This window comes from Hemiscyllium ocellatum, chromosome 31, assembly GCF_020745735.1.
Source record: "Hemiscyllium ocellatum isolate sHemOce1 chromosome 31, sHemOce1.pat.X.cur, whole genome shotgun sequence".
Classification (NCBI taxonomy): Eukaryota; Metazoa; Chordata; class Chondrichthyes; order Orectolobiformes; family Hemiscylliidae; genus Hemiscyllium; species Hemiscyllium ocellatum.
Genome location: NC_083431.1, coordinates 44,107,288 through 44,127,942, shown reverse-complemented (window position 1 = coordinate 44,127,942; position 20,655 = coordinate 44,107,288). Strand labels below are relative to the sequence as shown.

Here is a 20,655-nt window from a genome sequence, read left to right as displayed (position 1 = left end):
AAAATTACATTTTACTGTACAAACACCAGTGAGTGTTTAAGTTTGGGAGTTTACTGCTCAACAGCTAGCTACATTTACCATAATTGCCAAATTGAAAGCAGCGTCAGAGGTTTTGCCAGTTAACAGAGCAATAACTGCACAGGGAGGTATGGCTCAATGCCTATTAGTACTAAAGAGTTAAGCTAGACATTGTGAACTGATGCTCACTGGGACCAGAATTAACTATCCATTCTTCCATGGGAAAAATTGCAGCATCACCTAAGGAATTTTTATATTTAGTTTCAGAGGCTGCAATGGGAACCCCATGCTCTGTTCTTTCTGCTGAAATGGACAAGTTTATCTACTCCCATTACACTCCCTGTGCAAGTTTTTGCCCAGTTGCAACCCATTTATATCCCTTTACAGAATCTTCTCTTTTGACAAGTCTCTTTTCTTACCCATGTTTTTGGCAAATTCAGCAATTGTACATTTGGACCCCTTATCCAAAGTCATCAATACAAACTGTAAATTGTTGCAGGCCTTTTACTCCCTTTTTGTAAGCTAATGAACAATTTATTCCTGGTAACATGTTACACCCTCACCATGTACTCATTTTGCAGCCACTTTTAATGTAGCACCTCATCAAAAGCTATTTGGTCACTGCTTTCACAGGTTCCCTTCAATCCACCAAAATTTTGTCACAGAACTCTAGTAGTTAAATAAACATGATTTCCCTTTCACAGCTGAAGTTGTGAAGGCTTCATTATATTATCTGTTCCTTGTCCAAGCATTCTATAATCTCAGTTTCTAGCACTTTCCTGATGTTTGGCTAAATGACCTGTACTTTCTAGATTTCTTGATCACGGGGATTAGACAAATGTGATTGCATATCAATCTCTTCAAATTTCTTGGTCATTTAGTGTCTTCACCCTAAGATAGGGATTTCAAAAATTTGGCATACATTTTTAAAAGGTGAGAGGAGAGAGATTTAAAAAAAAGACAGTTTTGTTTGTATATGGAATGAACCTCCTGTGGACGTGATGCATGTGGGTACAATGTTTTAAAGTCATTTGGAGAAGTACATGAATAGGAAATATTTGGAGGAATAAGAGCCAGAAGCAAGCAGGTGGGACTAGTTCTGTTTGATTTGGTATTATGGACTGGTTGGACCAAAGGATCTGTTTCTGTGTAGTATGACTGCCTTTTCATTGGATTCAGATATTCTTTGCACCAGTTCTAATCAGGACCACTCCCTCAGCATTGGCTCAGTGCTTACCACTACTGCCTCACAGCACCAGCCTTGGGTGATGGTCAGTGTGGAACTTTCACGGTCTCTGTGGGTTTCCTCCAGGTGCCCAGTGCCCTCCTACAGGCCAACGGTGTGCTGTTTATGTGGGTTGGTCATGTCAAATTGTCCATAGTATCCAGCTTGCTTTTAAAAAGGTCAAGCTCTATTTCTAGGTATAGGCTGCCAATGAGTATCTACTGTCATCCTCCTACTTTAGTTATCAAGATTCTCCCTCACCTCCTGCAATGACTTTGTCAGTTACATTCTCAGAACATTACAGCGCAGTACAGGCCCTTATGCCTCCAACGTTGCACCCACCTGAAACCAATCTAAAGCCCATCTGACCTACATTATTCCAAATGTCATCCACAGGTTTGTCAAATGGCCATTTAAATTTGCTTAAATGTTGGCAAATCCGCTACTCTTGTAGGCAGGGTCTTCCACACCATTACGGAGTAAAGAACCTACCTCTGACATCTGTCTGACATCGATTACCACTCAATTCCCTCTTGCTAACCATCACCATCAGTGGAAAAAGGCTCTCACAGTCCACCTTATCTCAACTGATTATCCGGTTTGCCTCTTAAGTCACCTCTGAACCTTCTCTCCAATGAAAACAACCTGAAGTCCCTCAGTCTTTCCTTAGAAGGCATTCCTTCCATACCAGGCAACATTCTGGTAAATCTCCTTTGCATCCTTTCGAATGCTTCCACATTCTTCCTATAATGCAGCTACGAGAACTATACGTAATACTCTGAGTGCAGCCACACCCAGAGTTTTGTACACTACAACATGATCTCATGGCTCCGAAACTCAATCCCTCTACCAATAAAAACTAATACACCATATGCCTGCTTAACAACCCTGTTAACCTGGGTGGCAACTTTCAGAGATCTATGCACATGGACAGTTCTCTCTGCTCATCCATGTTGTCCATTGCATACATTCTGGCAAGAGGCTACCTTTCAAGAGGCCAGTGATACAGTTAAGTCTTTTTTCAATTGAAAAATTCCTGTTCATTGTAGTTGAGAGCCCCAAAGTATGTATCCTAAGTCCTGTACTATTGCTCATACCCTGACCTCATGCTCCAACTCACCAAACCCTATTCAACATCTTCTATCTAAACCCAACAAAATCTTACAATGCTCTCCTAAGCATTCTAAAGGGCCCATTCTTTCTCTGTCTTTTTGATCCAGTAATCAAATGAGTTGCAATATTCCTTTCATAATGCCAGCTGTCGTACCTCTTTCCAGGGACCATCCACTCCTTTCAAAGATTTACTTCCGATTGTGTGTTTCATTTAGCTGTACTTTCAATTGTGTTTTGTTTAGCTCAGTTGGCAGGACAATAGGTCTGCAATCCAGAGAAAAGTGCATGTTGTCACACCAATGCCCACGTACCCCTTTCTGTGAGCATCACCTGCCAAGTGTAACAAGAGTCCCCATCAGACCCTACAGCCTCCTACAACTCACCCTGAGAGTGGGACAGTCATCCTAAATTTGTGAGGGATCTCAGATGATGATTCAGGACTCAGCTTTTGCATACAAAGTCTCAGTTTAGGAAAAGTAGGCCATTAGTCTGTTGCACCTGTTCCACTACTCAATACTCATGGTTGATTTGCAACTAATTGTCATGTTTGTGTTTGTCCCACAACTTAAACTTTTGTTAACCAATTTCAGGTTTAAAGTTAAAATTAGAATCAATTTCCATTTGTGAAGAGAGTTCCAAACTTCTGCTTGTTAGCTAACAACATTTTTCTCAATTTCTCTCCTGAAAAGTCTGGCTCTAGTTTATTGACTGTTCTCCCTAATCCTTCCCAAGAGTGAAAATACGATAGATATCTGTTCACTTTAGTTTTAAAAAAAATCTACAATTTGTATAGAACGTGTATTTTGTGTAATCTTTCCTTGTAAAGTAACCCTTGGAAGTTCAGGTAAAATTCTAAAATCCAGATTCTTCTTTTGAGGTAGAACATCAATACATCCTTAAAATGTGGGACACAGCACTGCTGTCAGTACTCTGGGCTATGGTCAACCTAGGGTTTAGAGTGAAACACATCTCTAGGAGACTCTTAACTGGAAGACAGCAGGAGTTAAGGACAGAATTCACCCAGCTTTTTAAATAAAAATTTCATAAACTGGTGTAGAAATTATCTATAAACTTGGATCTCCAAATATTTTTTAGACAGTATTTTTAACATCGCAAAATTACCCTGTTCTGTCCTGTCCAGATCCAGAGGGGTATACATTACATCTGATAATCTGAAACCCAGTTGCTGCAATTTTGTCCATTTACTTTACATCTGTATCTTTCTATCTACACCACATATACCATCTTTCATTGTTCAAAGTTTGTGCGAAGATTTGTAGCTCGGGTGCTAGTTGTAGTGGTTCTGTCGCCGAGCTGGAAGCACTGATGATGTCTCCTAGCCAGGGGACGAAACGTTTGCAACTAAAACTTCCAGCTCGGCGAACAGAACCACTACATCTTTCATTGTCTTTTTATTCTATTATCTAAGCTGTTAATAAATAGCAAATAGCTGAAACCTCAAATTATCAAGGAGCCACTCACCACATCCTGCCAATAAGCAATTACCAATTATGCCTACCATCTCCCAGCCAGTTTCCCAACTAGGTCAATAGCTTGCCTCCAATTACAAGTTTCATTTTTAGCTAACCATCTCCCATCAAATACATTTTGGAATTCCACATAAATAACATGTTTAGACATTTGCCCCTTCACTACTTTGGATTCAAACATTTTGATTGTGGCCAATTTACCAGACAAGCCTACCCTTTATTTTCAAATTAATGTTTGGTGTCTATGATCTGCTTAAAATTTCAGTGTTCAACCACCCTATCATTTCATGACAATAATCCAGAAATCTGAGTTAATGCTCTGGGGCGCAATGAAACACAAAAAGTGGTCTCTGTTGTGGTAAGCACAAAACTACTGATTGCTGTAAAAACCCACCTGATCCACTTTGTCCATAGAAGTATGAAATCCGTCATCCTTAGATGGTGTGATCTATATGTGACTGCAGGCCCACAATGTGGCTGGCCTTTATCTGCAGTCTGAAATGGTCTAGCAAGCCCATTCTATTCAAGAGCAGCTAGGGAATGGCAAGAAATGCTGGCCTCAACACAAGACACACATCACATGAAATAAACAAAAACAGTTCTATAATTCCCTGGTGTCCCTCTTTTTTATTAAATAATAAAAAGGGAATCGTTTCATAGCAAGCCGAGAGATTTAAGTAAGAGTGAGACAAAGATGCCAGCTCTCACTGATAGCGTACCATACTGGATTTCATTAATGAGGTAGGATGACCATCACCATCTCAGCATTCCATTTAAAAAAAAGTAAGAGATGCCATGCGCTGGGTAACCTGTATTTAAATCTAGGCCTCATCTTCCAAGTTTCCTTGTAAAAGCTCCCGGACTATAGGGTGAGTGGTGTCTCTTCATTTACTGAGCAGAAAAGAATGATAGACAGACACTGTGGACCTTGTTAGAATTACATTTTCTTGACTCCTTTGCACAATTTCCTCAAGTATTACAGAGATCACAGAACTCTGGAAATAACAAAAGGGGGAGAAAATATTCAAACTGTTCTCAAGTTTTCTTATTTTCACTATTTCTAGAAACACCATATAAAGATTTTGAGCGCAAAAAAAACAAACAATTTACAATAATTAAGTATTATTGTCGTGTAGCATTGAAGAGGGTCACAATAGATAGGTTTTCAGTTATACTGAACCTAACATTCAACACAAATGGCGCCACCAGTACAAACAGAGTATTGTTTTCTTCATTTTAATAAAGGTATTCTGGTTGACAAGTCAGATGTACAGAACACTCCCTCAACCAAAGAGACAAAATTTGGTGAATTTCACAGAAGCAATTCATCTTGTGCTGATTAAAAAAAGAAAAAATCTTTTGAATGGTACAAAAAGGTCTGGATATAAGCAAACATTTTCCTATGTTGTACAATTATAATACACAGCTGATGCCCAAGCTTTCTGAAGCTCACAGCTCTCCACTGGATGATTCTGGAGGCTCAGATTTCTCATGCAGACTGACATCAGGTCCTGCAAGTTTGAGGAAGAAATGATTAGCGTGTGCCCAAGACTGGGGTAAAAACAGTTCAATATCAATGCAGCTCATATATTCCTAAAAATGCAAGTCTTGATAAACAAAAAAGATATATCAAGCCACAGAATGACCAAGGTTAGTAGTGCAGAGGTAATGCAGGTGCAGCAGAGAAGCAAGCAGCCATAAAGAGAGAAATCACCATCTTTTACATCTCCATCAAGTTATCAAAGTATCACAATTAACACTCTCTTGTGCTCAAACAAACATTTTCTCAATGGAGGAAGCGTTAGTTTAAATTCTCCAATCATAAATTATGAATGGCAATCTGAAAGATGAACTCATTGAAAATATGAACAGGGTATTATGCCATCAATTTCAGCAAGCGAACCTGGGGTTACCAAACTGAATTTAAACTAATTTCCACTAGTAAACTCTTGGTTTTTTCCCAGGAGTGTGTCAGTAAAAATAGATTCCTTCTTGAATTGGAAGGATAAAGCTCCACATAATTGCCTTTTGTTTTTTGTATCAAGAGTCTGAACAAGCCTTGCGGAGTCATATTTGTGAAGCCAGCACATCAGTGCATGCAAAACAGATTCCTGACATGCAGTGTTTCTTGGTTTCACTTCTACTTGACAAACTGAAACAAGATTTAAGAGTGTGAGGACTTGAAGAATGAAGTATAAATAGTTTCAGCTAATCATTCACTTCAGTTAAATTTCTAGTAAAGACAGGGCAGTGACATACTCCATCTCATGATAGAGGTGATCAAAGTCTAACTCAGATCACAAAACAATACTGTTTATTAAAAGCAAGACTGCATGCAGATGAATAGTGGCAATCTGCGTTTTAAAGACAGTTTTTAACATTATGTTAGGAAGGGCAGCAGGTGGAGCCACAAGCAAAAGCTCTTCAGATGTTACATTTAAAATCTGCTCATTGCTTAAATTAGGAATTTGACGAGACCCCATAGAAGTGATAGGTGAATTGTGAAAGTAATTGTGGGTTTACATTTGACTATACTTTGAAATCACTTGTTCTGCATTTTAAACAAACGTGCAACATAACTTTCTTTTTAAAAAAAACTATTTTCTGACTTTGCCCTAATTCCTGAGCCACAATTTTTAACCTATTGATTTTTACCTTGCTTTCCTTTCACTGGGGGAAAAAAATTATATAAGAACAAGGATTTAAATTTGAAAGTGGAGGGGGAAACCAACTTAAAGTCCTTAAAGATGATTAAAAGTGCAGGTTATGAGCATATTCACTGGAATATTTGCAATCCACATTTATTGACACCTACCTTTTTTAAACCATGTGATCAGTTTTACAACTCTGCTAAAATAGAAGCTGTACCTTTTGCCTTTGTCATACATGTTCTAAAATAATGTTAATTTCATATAATAAAAATTAGAACATGCAGTGTTTAAGAGGTATAAATTAAGTGCATAGTAGGAAAAGGAAAGAATAAGCTATTTTATACAGAAGTGTAAGTTACATTGATAAATATATCAGAGGGAAATCCTAGCAAAGACATCGCTGGCAGAGAGGAACCACTAAAATGTTTTAGGAGCTGGCTGCAGAAGCCCACTAAAAGCTAAACTTACTGCACTCATATGAGTTCCTACTACCATGTTGAGTTTGGCTCTTCTTTAATTTTAGGCAGTTCTTGTGTTTGAGGTTTATCTGGTAGAATAGAAACCAAAATAATTCAATGAATCACAATAATAAAGTAAGATTGGTTTGATCAGACGATTGTGGCGCTATGCAAGAGCTAGTGATTTCTACCTACACCAATTTCCAAGTGAAGTTCTGGTTCTTCAATTTTATATCCTCTATTCCAGCAGACTAGAGTTTAACCTCATCACAGAAACAACATATGACCAAATAAACTACTTCAACCTATGACTTCTAGTATCTAGAAAACAAATTCAAAACTCGTTAAATAAAATAAGTACAGAGGGTCATGTGATGTGTTATTCCTGCATGAATGTGGGAGTTGGTGGATGCCATGAGCTTCCCAGTGACCATGTCTGTAGTAAACGTCAGCTGCTTGAGGAATTCTGGCTCGTAGCTGATGAGTTAGATTCTGAGCTTTAAATGTTGTGACACAATGAGGAGAAAGCTACCCTGACAGTTTCAGGAGGCAGTCACACCCCTTAGACTAACTAATGTAAATTCAGCCAGTGGTCACGGACAGGAGGGTGTGGCTATGACTGAGGCAGATACAGGAATCCAGAAGTTGGAATTGCAGGAGTCTCAGCCCCTGTCCTTGTCCAACAGGTCCAAGTGTCTTGCTCCTTGTGTGGACAGGAATGAGGACTGCAAGGAGGATGAGCCAAGTGACCACAGCACCATGTTGCAGGGAGCCATTCAGGGAGAGAATGGCTATAATTGGGGATTGTTTAGGTTAGGGCAATAGACACTATTCTGTGACCAGAAGTGAGCGCCCCAAAGGCTGTATTGCCTACCTAGTGCTCCAGTTCAGGATATCTGGAGTGAGTGAGTGAGTGAGTGAGTGACAGAGAGAGAGAGAGAGAGAGAGACGGACAGAGGGAACTGACAGTGGTGGAGATTCAGTTACAGGGACATTTGAAAACCCAAATTAAGTAATAAAGAGTCCAGGTTAGCAATGTGGTGGATGGTAACTGGCCAATAAAAAAGGTGAGGGACAGAACCGGCAAATGTCTTTATGCACCAAGTAATTATATAAAGAAAATTTACCAGTAAAACAAATTAAAAAGCCTTTTATCTAGATGCATGAAGCATCTGAAACAAAATTAATGAGTTAATGGTGCAAATAGAAACAAAAGGGCACAATTTGGTAGCCATTACAGAGACATGTCTACAAGGAGACCAGGTCTGGAAATTGAATATCCAAGAGTACACAGCATTTCAGAAAGATAGACTGAAAGGAAAAGTTGTGGTGTAGCTTTGGCTGAAGGGAGGGATCAGTGCTGTAATGAGAAATGACATAAGCACAGGAGAGCAAGATGTGGAATCAGTCTTGGTACAAATAAGAAATAGCAAAGGAAGTAGTGCTTGGTAGGAATAATCTGTCGGTCCCCAAGCAATGGTTCTGCTGTGGGGCACAGTATAAACCAGGAAATGTTAGAAGCTTGCAAGAAAAGGTATGGCAATAATCATGGGTGATTTTTAACATGCACACAGATTGGAAGAGTCAAATTGGCAAAGGTAAGCCTGGAGACAGAGTTCAACAAATGTATTCGAGAATTGTTTCATGGAGCAATATGTTGTGGAACCAGACAGCAGACTACTCTGGATTTGATATTATGTAACAAGGGGAGATTAATTGATGACAGCATAGTTAAGGATCCTATAGGGAGTAGAGACCATATTATGATTGAATTCAAAATTCAGTTTGGGGTTGAGAAAGGGGAGTCCCACACTAGTGTTCTGGAATTAAACAAAGTAAATTATGTAGGCATGAGGACAGATTTGGTCTGAGAGATTGGGCAGGAAGGCTAAAAGATAAGACAGCAGATGAGCAGTGGCAGTTGTTTAAGGAGCTACTCAATTCCTCACAACTAAAATAAATCTTTGTTTCTCACTGGGATGTAAGGGCAAGGGACGGAGGTGGGGAGAAAAGTGGGGAGGTGTTTCAACCTGTACACAGTTAAACAAGGAGATCAAGGAAAATATAAAGTCATGAATTAAGGTATACCATATTGCAAAGGCAAGTGGCAGACTGGAAGATTGGGAAACATTCAAACATAAAGGGATACTAAAAAGTTAATAAAAACTAAGATAAAGTATGAAAACAAAACTAGCACAAAATATCAAAAAAAGATAGCAAAAGTTTTTACAGATACATAAAAGAGAGTCTCGCTAAGATGAATGTTGGCCCCCTGGAAGATACAACTGGAGATTTAATAGCAGAGAACACTGCAATGGCAGAGATACAGAATCAATACTTTGCTTCAGTTTTGCCCCTCTGGAACAGGCAAGTCAGAGGCAATAAGAAGAGGCAGAACTTAGAACAATTAACATTGATAGGGAAACTGTACTCAGCAAATCATTAAGATTGAGGGGAGACAAGTCCCACAGGCCTGATGGCCTACATCCTAGGGTATTATTGCAAATGTCGAGAGAGATCGCGGATCCATCGATTACAGGATTCCAAAATTCCCTGGACACAGGAAAAATGCTAATACAATGCTACTGTTCAAAAAGGGAGGGAAGCAACAGGTGGAAAATTACGGAGCAGTTAGTTTCACATCTGTTGTTGGATTAGTGTTAGAATCAAATCAAGGAAACAATACCAGGGCATTTGGAAAGTCAAAATGCTATCTATCAGAGTCAGCATGGTTTTATGAAATGCAAAATCAGGTTTGTCTAATTTGCTAGAATTTTTTTTGAAGATGTAACACATGGATAATGAGGATCTTTTATAGACGGAATACATCTGGACTTCCGGAAGGAGTTTGATAAGGTGCTGTACAAAAGGTTAATTCACAAGGTTGGATTGTATGGGATTTGGGGTAATTTATTAGCCTAGATAGATGACTAGCTGATGGACTGAAGACAGTCAGGTTAAATGTTTCTTTTCCTGGATGGCAGGAAGTAACTAGTGGGGTGCCACAGTGTTTAGTCCTTAGTCCCCAACTATTTACAATCTACATTCACAACTTAGATATAAGGATAGAAGGCTCTATAGCCAAGTTTGCAGATGACATGAAAATAGGCAGGATGGCAAGTTGCAATGAAAAAGTAAGAACTTTACAAATGGATCTAGATCGGTGATGAGAATGGGCCAAATGGTGACAAATGGAGTTTAACATTGATAAATGTGAGGTCAGAAAAATGGGAAGGTGACCTGTTATCTAAATCTAGAGACACTTCAAGGTGTTCCGGTACAGAGGGATTTGGGTGTCTTTGTTCAGGAGTCACAGAAAACTAGCATGCAGGTACAGCAAATAAAAGGAAGCAAATGGAATGTTAGCATTTATAGCTAAAGGAATAGAATATAAAGGCTAGGAAGTATTGTTGCAACCAAGAAAGGCATTGGTGAGACTGCACCTGGAGTACTGTGCAGAGTTTTGGTCCCCTTATTGGTGCACTGATGCAGTAGCATTGGAGGCAGTTCAGAAGAGGTTCGCTAGATTGATCCCAGAGATGACGGTTTTGTCTTATGAAGAGATATAGTACAGGCCTACACTGTTCAGTCTGGAATTTAGAAGGATGAGCGGGGAATCAAATTGAGGTATTCAAGCTGATTAAAAGGTATAGACAAAATAGACATGGAGCAGAGACGCTTCCTGTTATGGAGCAATCTAGGACAAGAGGTAGCAAATTTAGAAGAGTTGATGAGAAACTACTTCTCCAGAAGGGTTGAGAATCTGTTGAATTTGCTATCCCAAAGAACAGCGGATGCTGGGACAGTAAATTTCAGGTGGTGTTAGGTTTCTAATTGGTAAATGCATTGAAAGAACACGGAGGTGGTGGCACGAAAATGGGGTGAGGAGCATTTCACCCATGATCGAATGGTGGAGCAGACTCAAATGGGCCAAACAGTCTAATTCTGCTCCTACATCTTATGAACTTATGAATATAAAAAGACAGCCGTAGTAAGAGAATCCCACAAAATGCAAATTCCCCTCCTGACTTGGAACCACATTCAAATTTTCACTGTTAACAGATCAAATATGAAAACATCCAAACAGTATGGCGAGTGTATTTATAATCCATGGACTCCAGTGGCTTAATAAGATGGGTCACCAACATCTCTTGTGCAACTATGGGCAATAAGTGCTGGCCTTGCCACTAAAGATCACTTCCAATGAACAGAAACAGTACTCATGTCTCTGCACATAGGTTGCCATATATCAAAAGTAGTAAGACTTCATTTTAAAATAAAAATTGGAAATAAGGCATTAAATGTTCAAGTAGTTTCAAAACAGCATTGAAGTACAGGATGAGCCATTTCTATAGTTATTATAGCTAATTTACCACATGGAGAGAGTTATTTGGTTTTTTTTCTAAAATGGCATAAAGTTTGTATTTCAACCTGACTGTTAAAGGAAGTTAAGTAGTTTAGTTTGTCAGATTTTTGTTAAGGTTCGAAAATCAGCAAACAACTGATGGCTGCAACCATCCACTTTCTAGCTTCATATAAATAAAAACCCATGACTGAATCCATTTCAAATCGTAAATACAAAACAGGACTCAAGTAGAGCTTTGTCACCACTTTGCATTCCACACACAAAGGTAACAATTAGTCAGCAAAAACAGCCAACCTCTCATGGTTTCACATGACCCTTTCATTAAAAATCAACATATTTTCCTTTTTTCAATAATAATACCTTATGCTTTGAGTAACACAGCAGCTTAAGGAAAGTGGTTTGATTTAAAACAATAAGTTGAATAGTACACTTGCCTTGTGCTGCTGATAAAAGCGGGACCAGTGATACAGGTGGCATCTCTGGGGCTTGTTCCAGTGGGACAATCTGTACCACCGATGGAGGTGGAGGAGGAGTTGTTGATGGTGCTGCTACTGCATCTGGTGGTACCTCTGTTCCACTTTGTTCAGCTAGCTCTGCAAATTTAAAGCCACAAGAGTCAGGTTAAGTGCTGATCTTTCATGGATTTAGTATAAAATGCATTTACACACATTATCCATGCCCTCATACGCACACTAAAATTTCATTCAATGGTAGTTTTCACTTACGGTTATTAATTAGAAGCCCTGGAAAAGGTCTGTGGAAGAAAAGTAAAGAAATCATTTCTATAATTTTGTAATAAACAAACTTTTTTTTTGTAAAAGCAATTGTTCAATTAAACTGCCATCTCTATTCTCAGCCTGCTCCCCAGTTGATATCAAACCTACAAAAGGCAGCAAGCTATTTTCCTTCTGAACAAAAGCTTTGTATTACGAATTTCCCCCTTACACACCTGAACCTACATCGCAACAGACTATACAATAAAACACATGCGCTACAGTACATTGCATCAGTGTGTTACTGCTCAACACTATCCAGCTGTTCCTACAGTGCAGTGTTAACCATCGGTGCTCTTTGCTCTTTAAAAGCTTTATCCAGATCATAAGTATTTAACATTTCATAATGCTCTGCAATGTCAAATTCCAGACTACACAGACATTCCAGCAAGATGATTTCAATACCTCACCTTATGACTGTAAATTTGATAAAGTTTGCAGATTCCAGGATTTTTTTCATGGCACTTATTTCAAGGTAACTTGGTGCTTTAAAGGGAACTCCTGGAGGCATGCCATCAACTATAACACATCCAGGATTGATGGTTATCTTTCTGTAAGGAACCTTCACTGGGAAGTTCATTCCAATTGCTTCGCCTATAAACAAATATAACCTTAATATAACCTTTGTTTCCATCTCTTATGCAAAAGTATCTAATCTAATTACAGAGAAAGAACAAATGTATGATACGATCATCTAAACATTTATATTAAAACATTACCAAATTTCTTGCTGAACAGGTCATTTACTTGTTCTCTCAGTTGTCTGGCTTTTTCCACTTTCGATACTTTTTCATTTTCACCTTCTGAAAGACAACCAACACTCTTACTCAGTTATCAAGACATAACCAATTGCTGCCATAGGTACGAGCTATATTGTTCACTAAAACTCCAAAATGCCCTCTATATTCAATAGCCTTTTCATCCCTTTCAATAGAGTCTTGTGACAAAATCAGCTTTCACTTTAGATATCAGAACTAAGAATGAGAAGGAAGCACAGGTTTGATTCACTATCTTTTCACTCCTGATCACTAATAGAAAATGGCAGATGGAAAGGTTATAGCCTTTTTTTTAAAAAGTCATCATACGTAACCCTCACTGACTGGATCTTCTAATTAAATTCAGGATTTTAGGAATGAGAAAGGGGAGAAAACCCTACAAAATAGTGCTGCCAGTATAATGAAATAACTAGAAGTTTCATAGACCACTGCAAAAATCTAATAAATGTAAAATTACACCCTACCTGGGACTGTAACTTGAATGATATTAAGGTCTTCAACACCCGTTGCAGTGGGTAACGCAGCAGCTCGATTTTCTAAACCTGCATCATAAGAATTTAAGAGACCATCTCACCACCAGAACCCCCATTTAAACAAAAATCAAATAAAATAGATGCAAAGAAAGATGAAAAATCCACTTGTGGAGTAGTAAGCGTAAAAATTAATCTTGTGTGGTCCAATCATGCAATACACAAGGAGAAGCCAAAATTGTCCATCACCATTTACCGTGTCACCTCACTCACTCGAAGCAATCCAAATGTACAAAGAGAGAATAAAACCTAAAAGTGAGCGATAGAAATAACATGCAAGTATCAACTAATTACAAAGGCTTTAATTTTGCAGCACATCACCTCCATGATAACTTAAAATTCCAGATTATACAAATCAGGTCGATAGATATAACACCATGCTCTAAGGAAACCAATTATTAAAAGAGTGACAATTAATCAAGGGTGCAAGGTGCCATTTCAACCACATCATCTGCTGCATTCTACGTGACTAAAACTTCTCCCAGCTCCTTCACCAGTGTCACCTGCACCATTTAAAGAATGCTCTACCTGAAGAAATAAGTGTTAACGGCTAGAATTGTGATAATCTGACTTTTAAAGGGGAGTATTGATGGTGATACTCTTCAAGGGAACCAGAAATCTGAATCTAGCATTGCTTATAGTACACAAATTAGAAAAATTCTTCCTTCTCCCCAATATCTTTTATAGTTTGAAGAATATGACTTCCATATAATACAAACACCACAATCCAACTTGTGAATCAATCTGCATGGCCCAAAAACAGAAACTAACACATGCAAAGTTGTTTAACTTGAGCAAAACTGCCTTTCAAACCAACCTGACCAAACTGGCATATTGACCAGATGTTATTCTGTTCACTCTATCCATTCTCATTGGAAAATTGAAAACCTTCTATATTTGAGTTTTACCTGTTGCTTTAGTCTGTGAACAAGAACTTTTTTTGATGCAATCGTTGAAAATATTTATATTTATAGGAATGGCTGTATGCTGAAAAGCATCATGAATGTTACATTCAAAAATTACATACAGAAACACATTGCTGTAATTACCACTGACAACATATTCAATCTAATGAGGTATTTTTCAGACTTGGGTTTGTAAAGTATGGTGATTCTATTGTGGGTGCTCACCCAAAATCGATCATTAAGTGAACATTAAAACAAAAATGCAAGAATTAGCCATCCTTCAATTATTCAGGACTACTACTTCTACATATTATAATTACTTCTGGAGCCTATATGCCCTTACAGAAAAGGGTAGAAATATTTACCAAAAAAGAAGTAAAGGTTAACCGCTTAACAAAACACCCCAGTAACTGTAAGTAGTACATTAAATAAGTATTTCAAAAAGGATATAACAAATTCAGAAGTTCTATTCTGGAAACTATCTTTCACTTGAGTAAATGCAATGTTTACATTTCAATTTCTCCCGATTTTTAAAACATCATTCCCATGAAACTTCTGTGCTGTACAAATCTACAATTATGCCTAAATTAATTAATTGGTATTGTACAGGTAGTTCTCCTATAACACCATTATAGTGTTCCAGCAAAACCTAAGAGAAATAATGCGGCCTAAGGGAAAAGTAGAGTTGGGGACAGACCAACAAAAAACATCACTCAATCGCTCAAAAATTACCCAAAATTGTAACACAAAGTATAGCACAGTCTGAATGAAGGCTTAAATCATATTTATTAATGAAAAAGTAAATTTAACACATTACATTGTAAAAATACTTGTTAATGCAGGGACAGAGGGTCATTATCATCACCTCCAGGTGCATTTGCGGTTGCAGAAGTTAATGGCTGTGGTTGATTGTCCTCTGACTTACTTCAGGGTTGGGTTAGATTGTGCAATATGCAGGTACAAGAACAAATTTGAAAGGCAAATGGTATGTATAAGAGTAATGTAGTCCTGCAGAAATTATACAGGGCTTACACAGGAATTATACAAAAACATTCTTGTCTCAGAGGGAGAGCAATGAACATTCATTAGTTGAATTTGAGATGAAGTTGTTCAATGAATAAGACTGTATCTCATGCTCTGACAGCAGCTGACATCGGCACATAGGCAGAAGGAAGTGTGCGAAACGATCGTTGTTGGAATCACGTTATTGCGAACAGGAGTACGTGTTCTTGAAAATACCGTTCCCTAATTCTTCAGCGATGTTATAACCAAATCGCACTGCCAAAATACACTTTATACAAGATCTACCTGTAATAGCTTTCATTTTTAATTTACATCCACTCTTTACCATACTGATAATTTCAAAGTCAATTTATGAAATTATTTCTGTACTGCTTATACTTGCTTTTTAAATACTTCAAGTTCTAGAACAAAAACAAAGTACAGCACCAGGAACTTCCACTAAAACTATGCTGTTCATCATGCCCTAACTAAAATACAAATGTTCTGCCCTTCTTTGGTCCATATCCCTCTATTCTCTTTCTATTCATGAAATGCTTAAATGTAAATCAACGTTCCTGCTTCTATCACCTCTTCTGGCAGTGCATTCCAGACTCCTGCAACTCTTTGCATGAAAAACTTCCCTTAGACATGTCGCTTAAACAGTCAACCTCTCACCTTGAACCGGTGCTCAATTGTTATTGAAACTTCAACCCTGGGGAAAAAGCCCTTACTGTCTATGCCTCTAATAATTTTGCACACGTCTATCAAGTCTCTTGTCAGTCAATGAAGACAATCCTGGTTGTTTTAACCTTTCCTCAAAGCCATTGCCCTCGAGAGGAGGCAACATCCTGGTGTATCTTCTCTGCCCTCCCCAGAGCTTCTACATCCTTCTGGTGTTGTGGCGACTGAAACTGCACACAATACTCCAGCCTAACAAGGGTTTTATATAGATGTGGTCCATGGCCCAGCCAATGAAGGCAAGGGTATCATCTGCCTTCTTAATCACCTTGGCCATCTGTGTTGCCATTTTTAAGAGAACTGTAGATCTGCATGGCCAGATCCATCTGTATGCTAATGTTCATAACAGTTCAACCATTTACAGTATAACTTACACATAAATTTGATCCTCCAAATGCATCACCTTGCATTTGTCTGGATTAAACTCCATCTGACATTTCTTTACCCAAGGTCACCTATCCTGTTGTATCCTTTCACAATCAACACCACCAGCAACTCCAATCTTTGGGTCATCTGCAAACTTGCTGAATCACACCACCCACATTTTCTTCCAGATCATTTATGTATACCATAAACTGAGGACGTAAGACGGATTCCTGTGGAACACCACTAGCTTCCAGTCTCCATTCTGAAAAACATCCTTCCACCCTGCCTTCTGACCAAGCCAGTTTTATATCCATCCAGCTAGCCCAATCCAAATCCAATGCGATTTTAGTTTTTGCACTAATCTGCCAGGTGAGACTTTATCAAATGCCTTACTGAAGTCCATACAAACTACATCCATAGCTCCTCTCTAAATTATCCTTGCCAGCTCTTCAAAAACAAAATTCAGTTAGGTTGGTGAGACATGACCTTCATCTTACAAAACCATGCTGCCTGTCACTAACTAGTCCATTTTCTTCCAAATATGCACACCGTCAGTATCTTCTCCAAGAGCTTCCCCACAGATGTCAGGCTGGTTTGCTTTCATGAACAAGGGAACAATATTGGCAGATCTCCAGTCCTCTGGAATCTGACCTGTGGTCAATGAGGATGTAAATATATCTGCTAATGCCCCAGTTATTTCATGCCTTGCCTCTCAATAATCTAGGATACATCCCATCATGCCCTGGGGACTGGTCTACCTTAATATGATTTAGGATACCCAAAACTTCCTCCTTCAATATATTGACATTCTCTAGATATTCACACACTATTCCCTGTTCTCTCCATAACCTCTCAAATGTAGATTTCCTTATGGATTTTCTTTACAGTCAGGTTCTTTATTTTTATGACGATGATCAAAAAATAGATTACCACTGCCCAATTGTTGCCTGACCAATGCAGTGCACTAGCTAATTAGAGTGGAAATAACTCCCTGTGGTAATAAAGTCCCAGTTTCACAACGAGGCCACATTTTCGAGTGTTTTGTGGCACTACTACCATACTGGATGAGATAGTTTTAGACTGTATGAGCACCTCAAAACTGGCTATTCATGGAGGTTGCTTGTGAGCACATGCAGCAGAACTATACTCCACCATAAACGTTATTCTCATGGCCCAGCATATCTTCCATCCTATCACCCAGTCAGGGATCAATTATGCACATTTGGAAAAGCATGGTCTAATTAGGGAGAGTCAGCCTGGCTTTGTGCAGGGTAGGTCATGTCTTACTAACTTGATTGAATTTTAAGGAAGTCACAAAGGTGATCAATGAGGGTAGAGCAGCAGATGTTGTCTACATGGAGTTCAGTAAGGCTTGCAACAAGGTCTTACATGGAGGCTCACCCAGAAAATCAAGATGCATTGGATTCACAGTGACTTGGCCACGTGGATTCAGAATTGGCTTGTCCATAGAAGGCAGAGAGTAGTGGTAGAAGGGCGGGCGCTTTTCAGGCTGGACGTCTGTGAATAATAGTGTTCTGCAGGGATCCATACTGGGACCTCTGCTGTTTGTGATAAAAATAAATGACTTGGATGAAAGCATAGATGGATAGGCTTCTAAGTTTGCAGATGATACAAAGATGGGTAGAGTTGTGGATTGTATAGAAGGCTATCAAATGATACAGCAGGATATAGATTAGTCGCAGGTCAGGGCAGACAAATGGCAGATGGAGTTTAATCTGGGTGAGTGTGAGGTGCTGCACTTTGGGTGATCAAATATTAAAGGAAAACTACACAGTTATTGGCAGGACCCTGTACAGCACTAATGTACAGGGGGATCTTGAGTTTCAAGTCCATAGCTCCCTTAAAGTGGTCATGGGTGGTAAAGGTGGTGTATAGCATGCTTGCACTCAATTCCCCAATCAATAAACGCAACAGTCAGGATGTCATGTTGCAGCTTTATAAGACTTTAGTTAGGCCACATTTAGAATATTGCATTCAACTCTGGTTGCCACTTTACTGAAGGAATGCGAAGGCTTTCAAGGGGGTGCAGAAGAGGTTGCCCAGGATGCTGCCTGGATTAGAGGTTATGAGCTATAAGAGGAGGCAAGAAAAACTCCGGTTGCTTTTTCTGTAGCAGATGTTGTGAGGAGACACGACGCAAGTCTATAAAATTATGAAATGCATTGATATGGGGGGGGGGGGGGGGGGGTCGTCAAAGGAGACGTGGGAGGCAAGTTTTTCTTTTTAAAAACCAGAGTCTGGAATGCACTTCTAGGGTGAAGGCAGCAGATACGAGACGGCTTTTTGAGAGATTTTTAGATAAACACATGAATATGCAAGGAATGGAGGGATCTGGACTGGGACAGGCAGAAGGGATTGGTTTAATTTGGCATCATCTTCAGTGCAACATCGTGGGCCAAAGGACCTGCTCCTGTGTTGTACTGTTTTATGTTCTAAAACCAGACAGAATGAAAAATCATTTGCAAAGGAAAACCTCGAACAAATTAATTCTTATGCCTGTTAATTTAAGGGAAACCAACACCAATAGGTTAAGAGCAAATCACGTTTAACTAATCTGGTTTGAATTTTATTGATAAGCTAGCATTACAAGGTTCACATAAATGAACTTCCAATTAGTGTTTGGATAAGAAGTGCCATATTACAGACCTTTCAGCAAGTTTCAGTTCCAGTTCACGAGCAGAAGACAGTGGCAAAATGTATATACAAGTTCTTTTAACTTCACAAATTGAAGCATACAGGTGAACAGTTTTTAAAAAAATAACTTGAAGGTACTTCAGTGAGGTACCACAGGTCAAAGTGTGAACACAGTGACTCTTGATCTATGTAGATCAAAACCATGGAGGTCCATGATGTAGAACTGGATAGAGAGAGCAACATTTCAAAAATCAACAAATGACAAAACTAGAAAGTATTGCAAAATGCAAGGCAGCGATAGGCTTCCAAAGGACTAGGTTGATGCATGGTAAATGTAGTTCAATACAGAGAAGCATTAAATGATACATCAGGGTACGAGGAATGGCAATAACAAGGGTACAACCCAAAAAGCACAAAAGCAGATAGAGCGTGGGTGGTGGATGGGTTAGAAAGGGCGAGAGCACGGGATGGCGAGAGAGCAAGGGCATCTCTCCAACAGCTGGCTTATCTTATGACTAATTTGCAAACAACTTCTCTCATTCATAGTATTTGATACCCTTCCCCTTAATAAAATACATAAGCGGGATTGAAATACCATGACATGTATTTAACATCAATAACATGAAGTAGGCTACAACTGGAGGAAATACACACTGCACACCTATTACTTGGATAAGATCACTCCGTTTCTCTCTCATTTGTTATACAAAAAAAAACCAGTAGCGGTATCCTCCCGAACAATCTTAGATTTGATCCATGTGCAACAAGTCATTTAATCTTAGTGGCAGATGGACTTAAATTTATCTCATCCAGGACCATTTAATGGAATCTGATGGGGAAATGTAAGGAAGTGCACATTATGGATACCAGCTAAGACTCCGCTCAGTTTTGGTGGTTGTGATGAGTGACGTTACAGATTTCATTCCTGAACAGCATGTGAAGTTTAACAATGGTGTCCTTATTCAGAATTGTCTAAGGAGGGAATTTTTAAAAAAATTCTCAGTCTCATTGTCATTGCAAAACTTCTAATCAGATCACTCTTTAAATTGATGTATTAAATAAATTAATTTATTGAGTTTTTCAGTTTGTCTTTTACATAAGAAACCAGGGACAAGTGTGCCCAAAAACAAAATGGTCCAGTATTAGTCTAAGTATTCACCTAACAAAAGCACTTTGAATAAACTGTAATGAAACAATTGCTTTTACAGCCATTGCAAATGAATTGAATTATTCAACTCCAAGTGGGTAGAAACATTAGCTTTACTTTTAAACTTATGTTAGGTTTACTGCAAATGCAGTCCTTAGTTTTAAAGCACCAAAGCATTCAATACAGTTAGTGCATATACTAACAACAGAACATAATCTTAATGGATTGTACATTTCACTTTTATAAAGAACTATACCAATGTTTTGTAACTTATTTTCCACCCTAAATGTGCTCTACCTCATCATGAACTCTTCAAAGGCAATTAGGGACTGGACAATAAATACTGACTCTGCCAATGATATCCACATCTCATGAATAAACATGTATTTAAAACACTCTTGAAAATCAAATAAAAGTCCCGGTACCAGCTAAACAAAAAAAT

General features: G+C 38.7%; 1 protein-coding gene across 7 annotated transcripts in view; it reads right to left on the bottom strand.

The window, feature by feature from the left end:
• Positions 1–5,066: 5,066 nt before the first annotated feature.
• LOC132830462 (general transcription factor II-I-like) overlaps positions 5,067–20,655 on the bottom strand; it is a 148,042-nt gene continuing 132,453 nt past the window's right edge. For 5 of the 7 annotated variants that reach the window (XM_060848196.1, XM_060848197.1, XM_060848193.1 and 2 more), the window contains 6 exons: positions 13,335–13,412; positions 12,814–12,897; positions 12,505–12,688; positions 12,047–12,075; positions 11,756–11,914; positions 5,067–5,357 (listed from right to left, as the gene is read on the bottom strand). In XM_060848196.1, coding sequence (XP_060704179.1) covers positions 5,296–5,357; positions 11,756–11,914; positions 12,047–12,075; positions 12,505–12,688; positions 12,814–12,897; positions 13,335–13,412 — 596 coding nt within the window. In that variant the 3' untranslated portion in view covers positions 5,067–5,295. Of the gene's footprint in view, positions 5,358–6,965; positions 7,045–11,755; positions 11,915–12,046; positions 12,076–12,504; positions 12,689–12,813; positions 12,898–13,334; positions 13,413–20,655 lie in introns of all 7 variants that reach the window. The other 2 variants (XM_060848194.1, XM_060848200.1) reach the window with 2 other exon arrangements.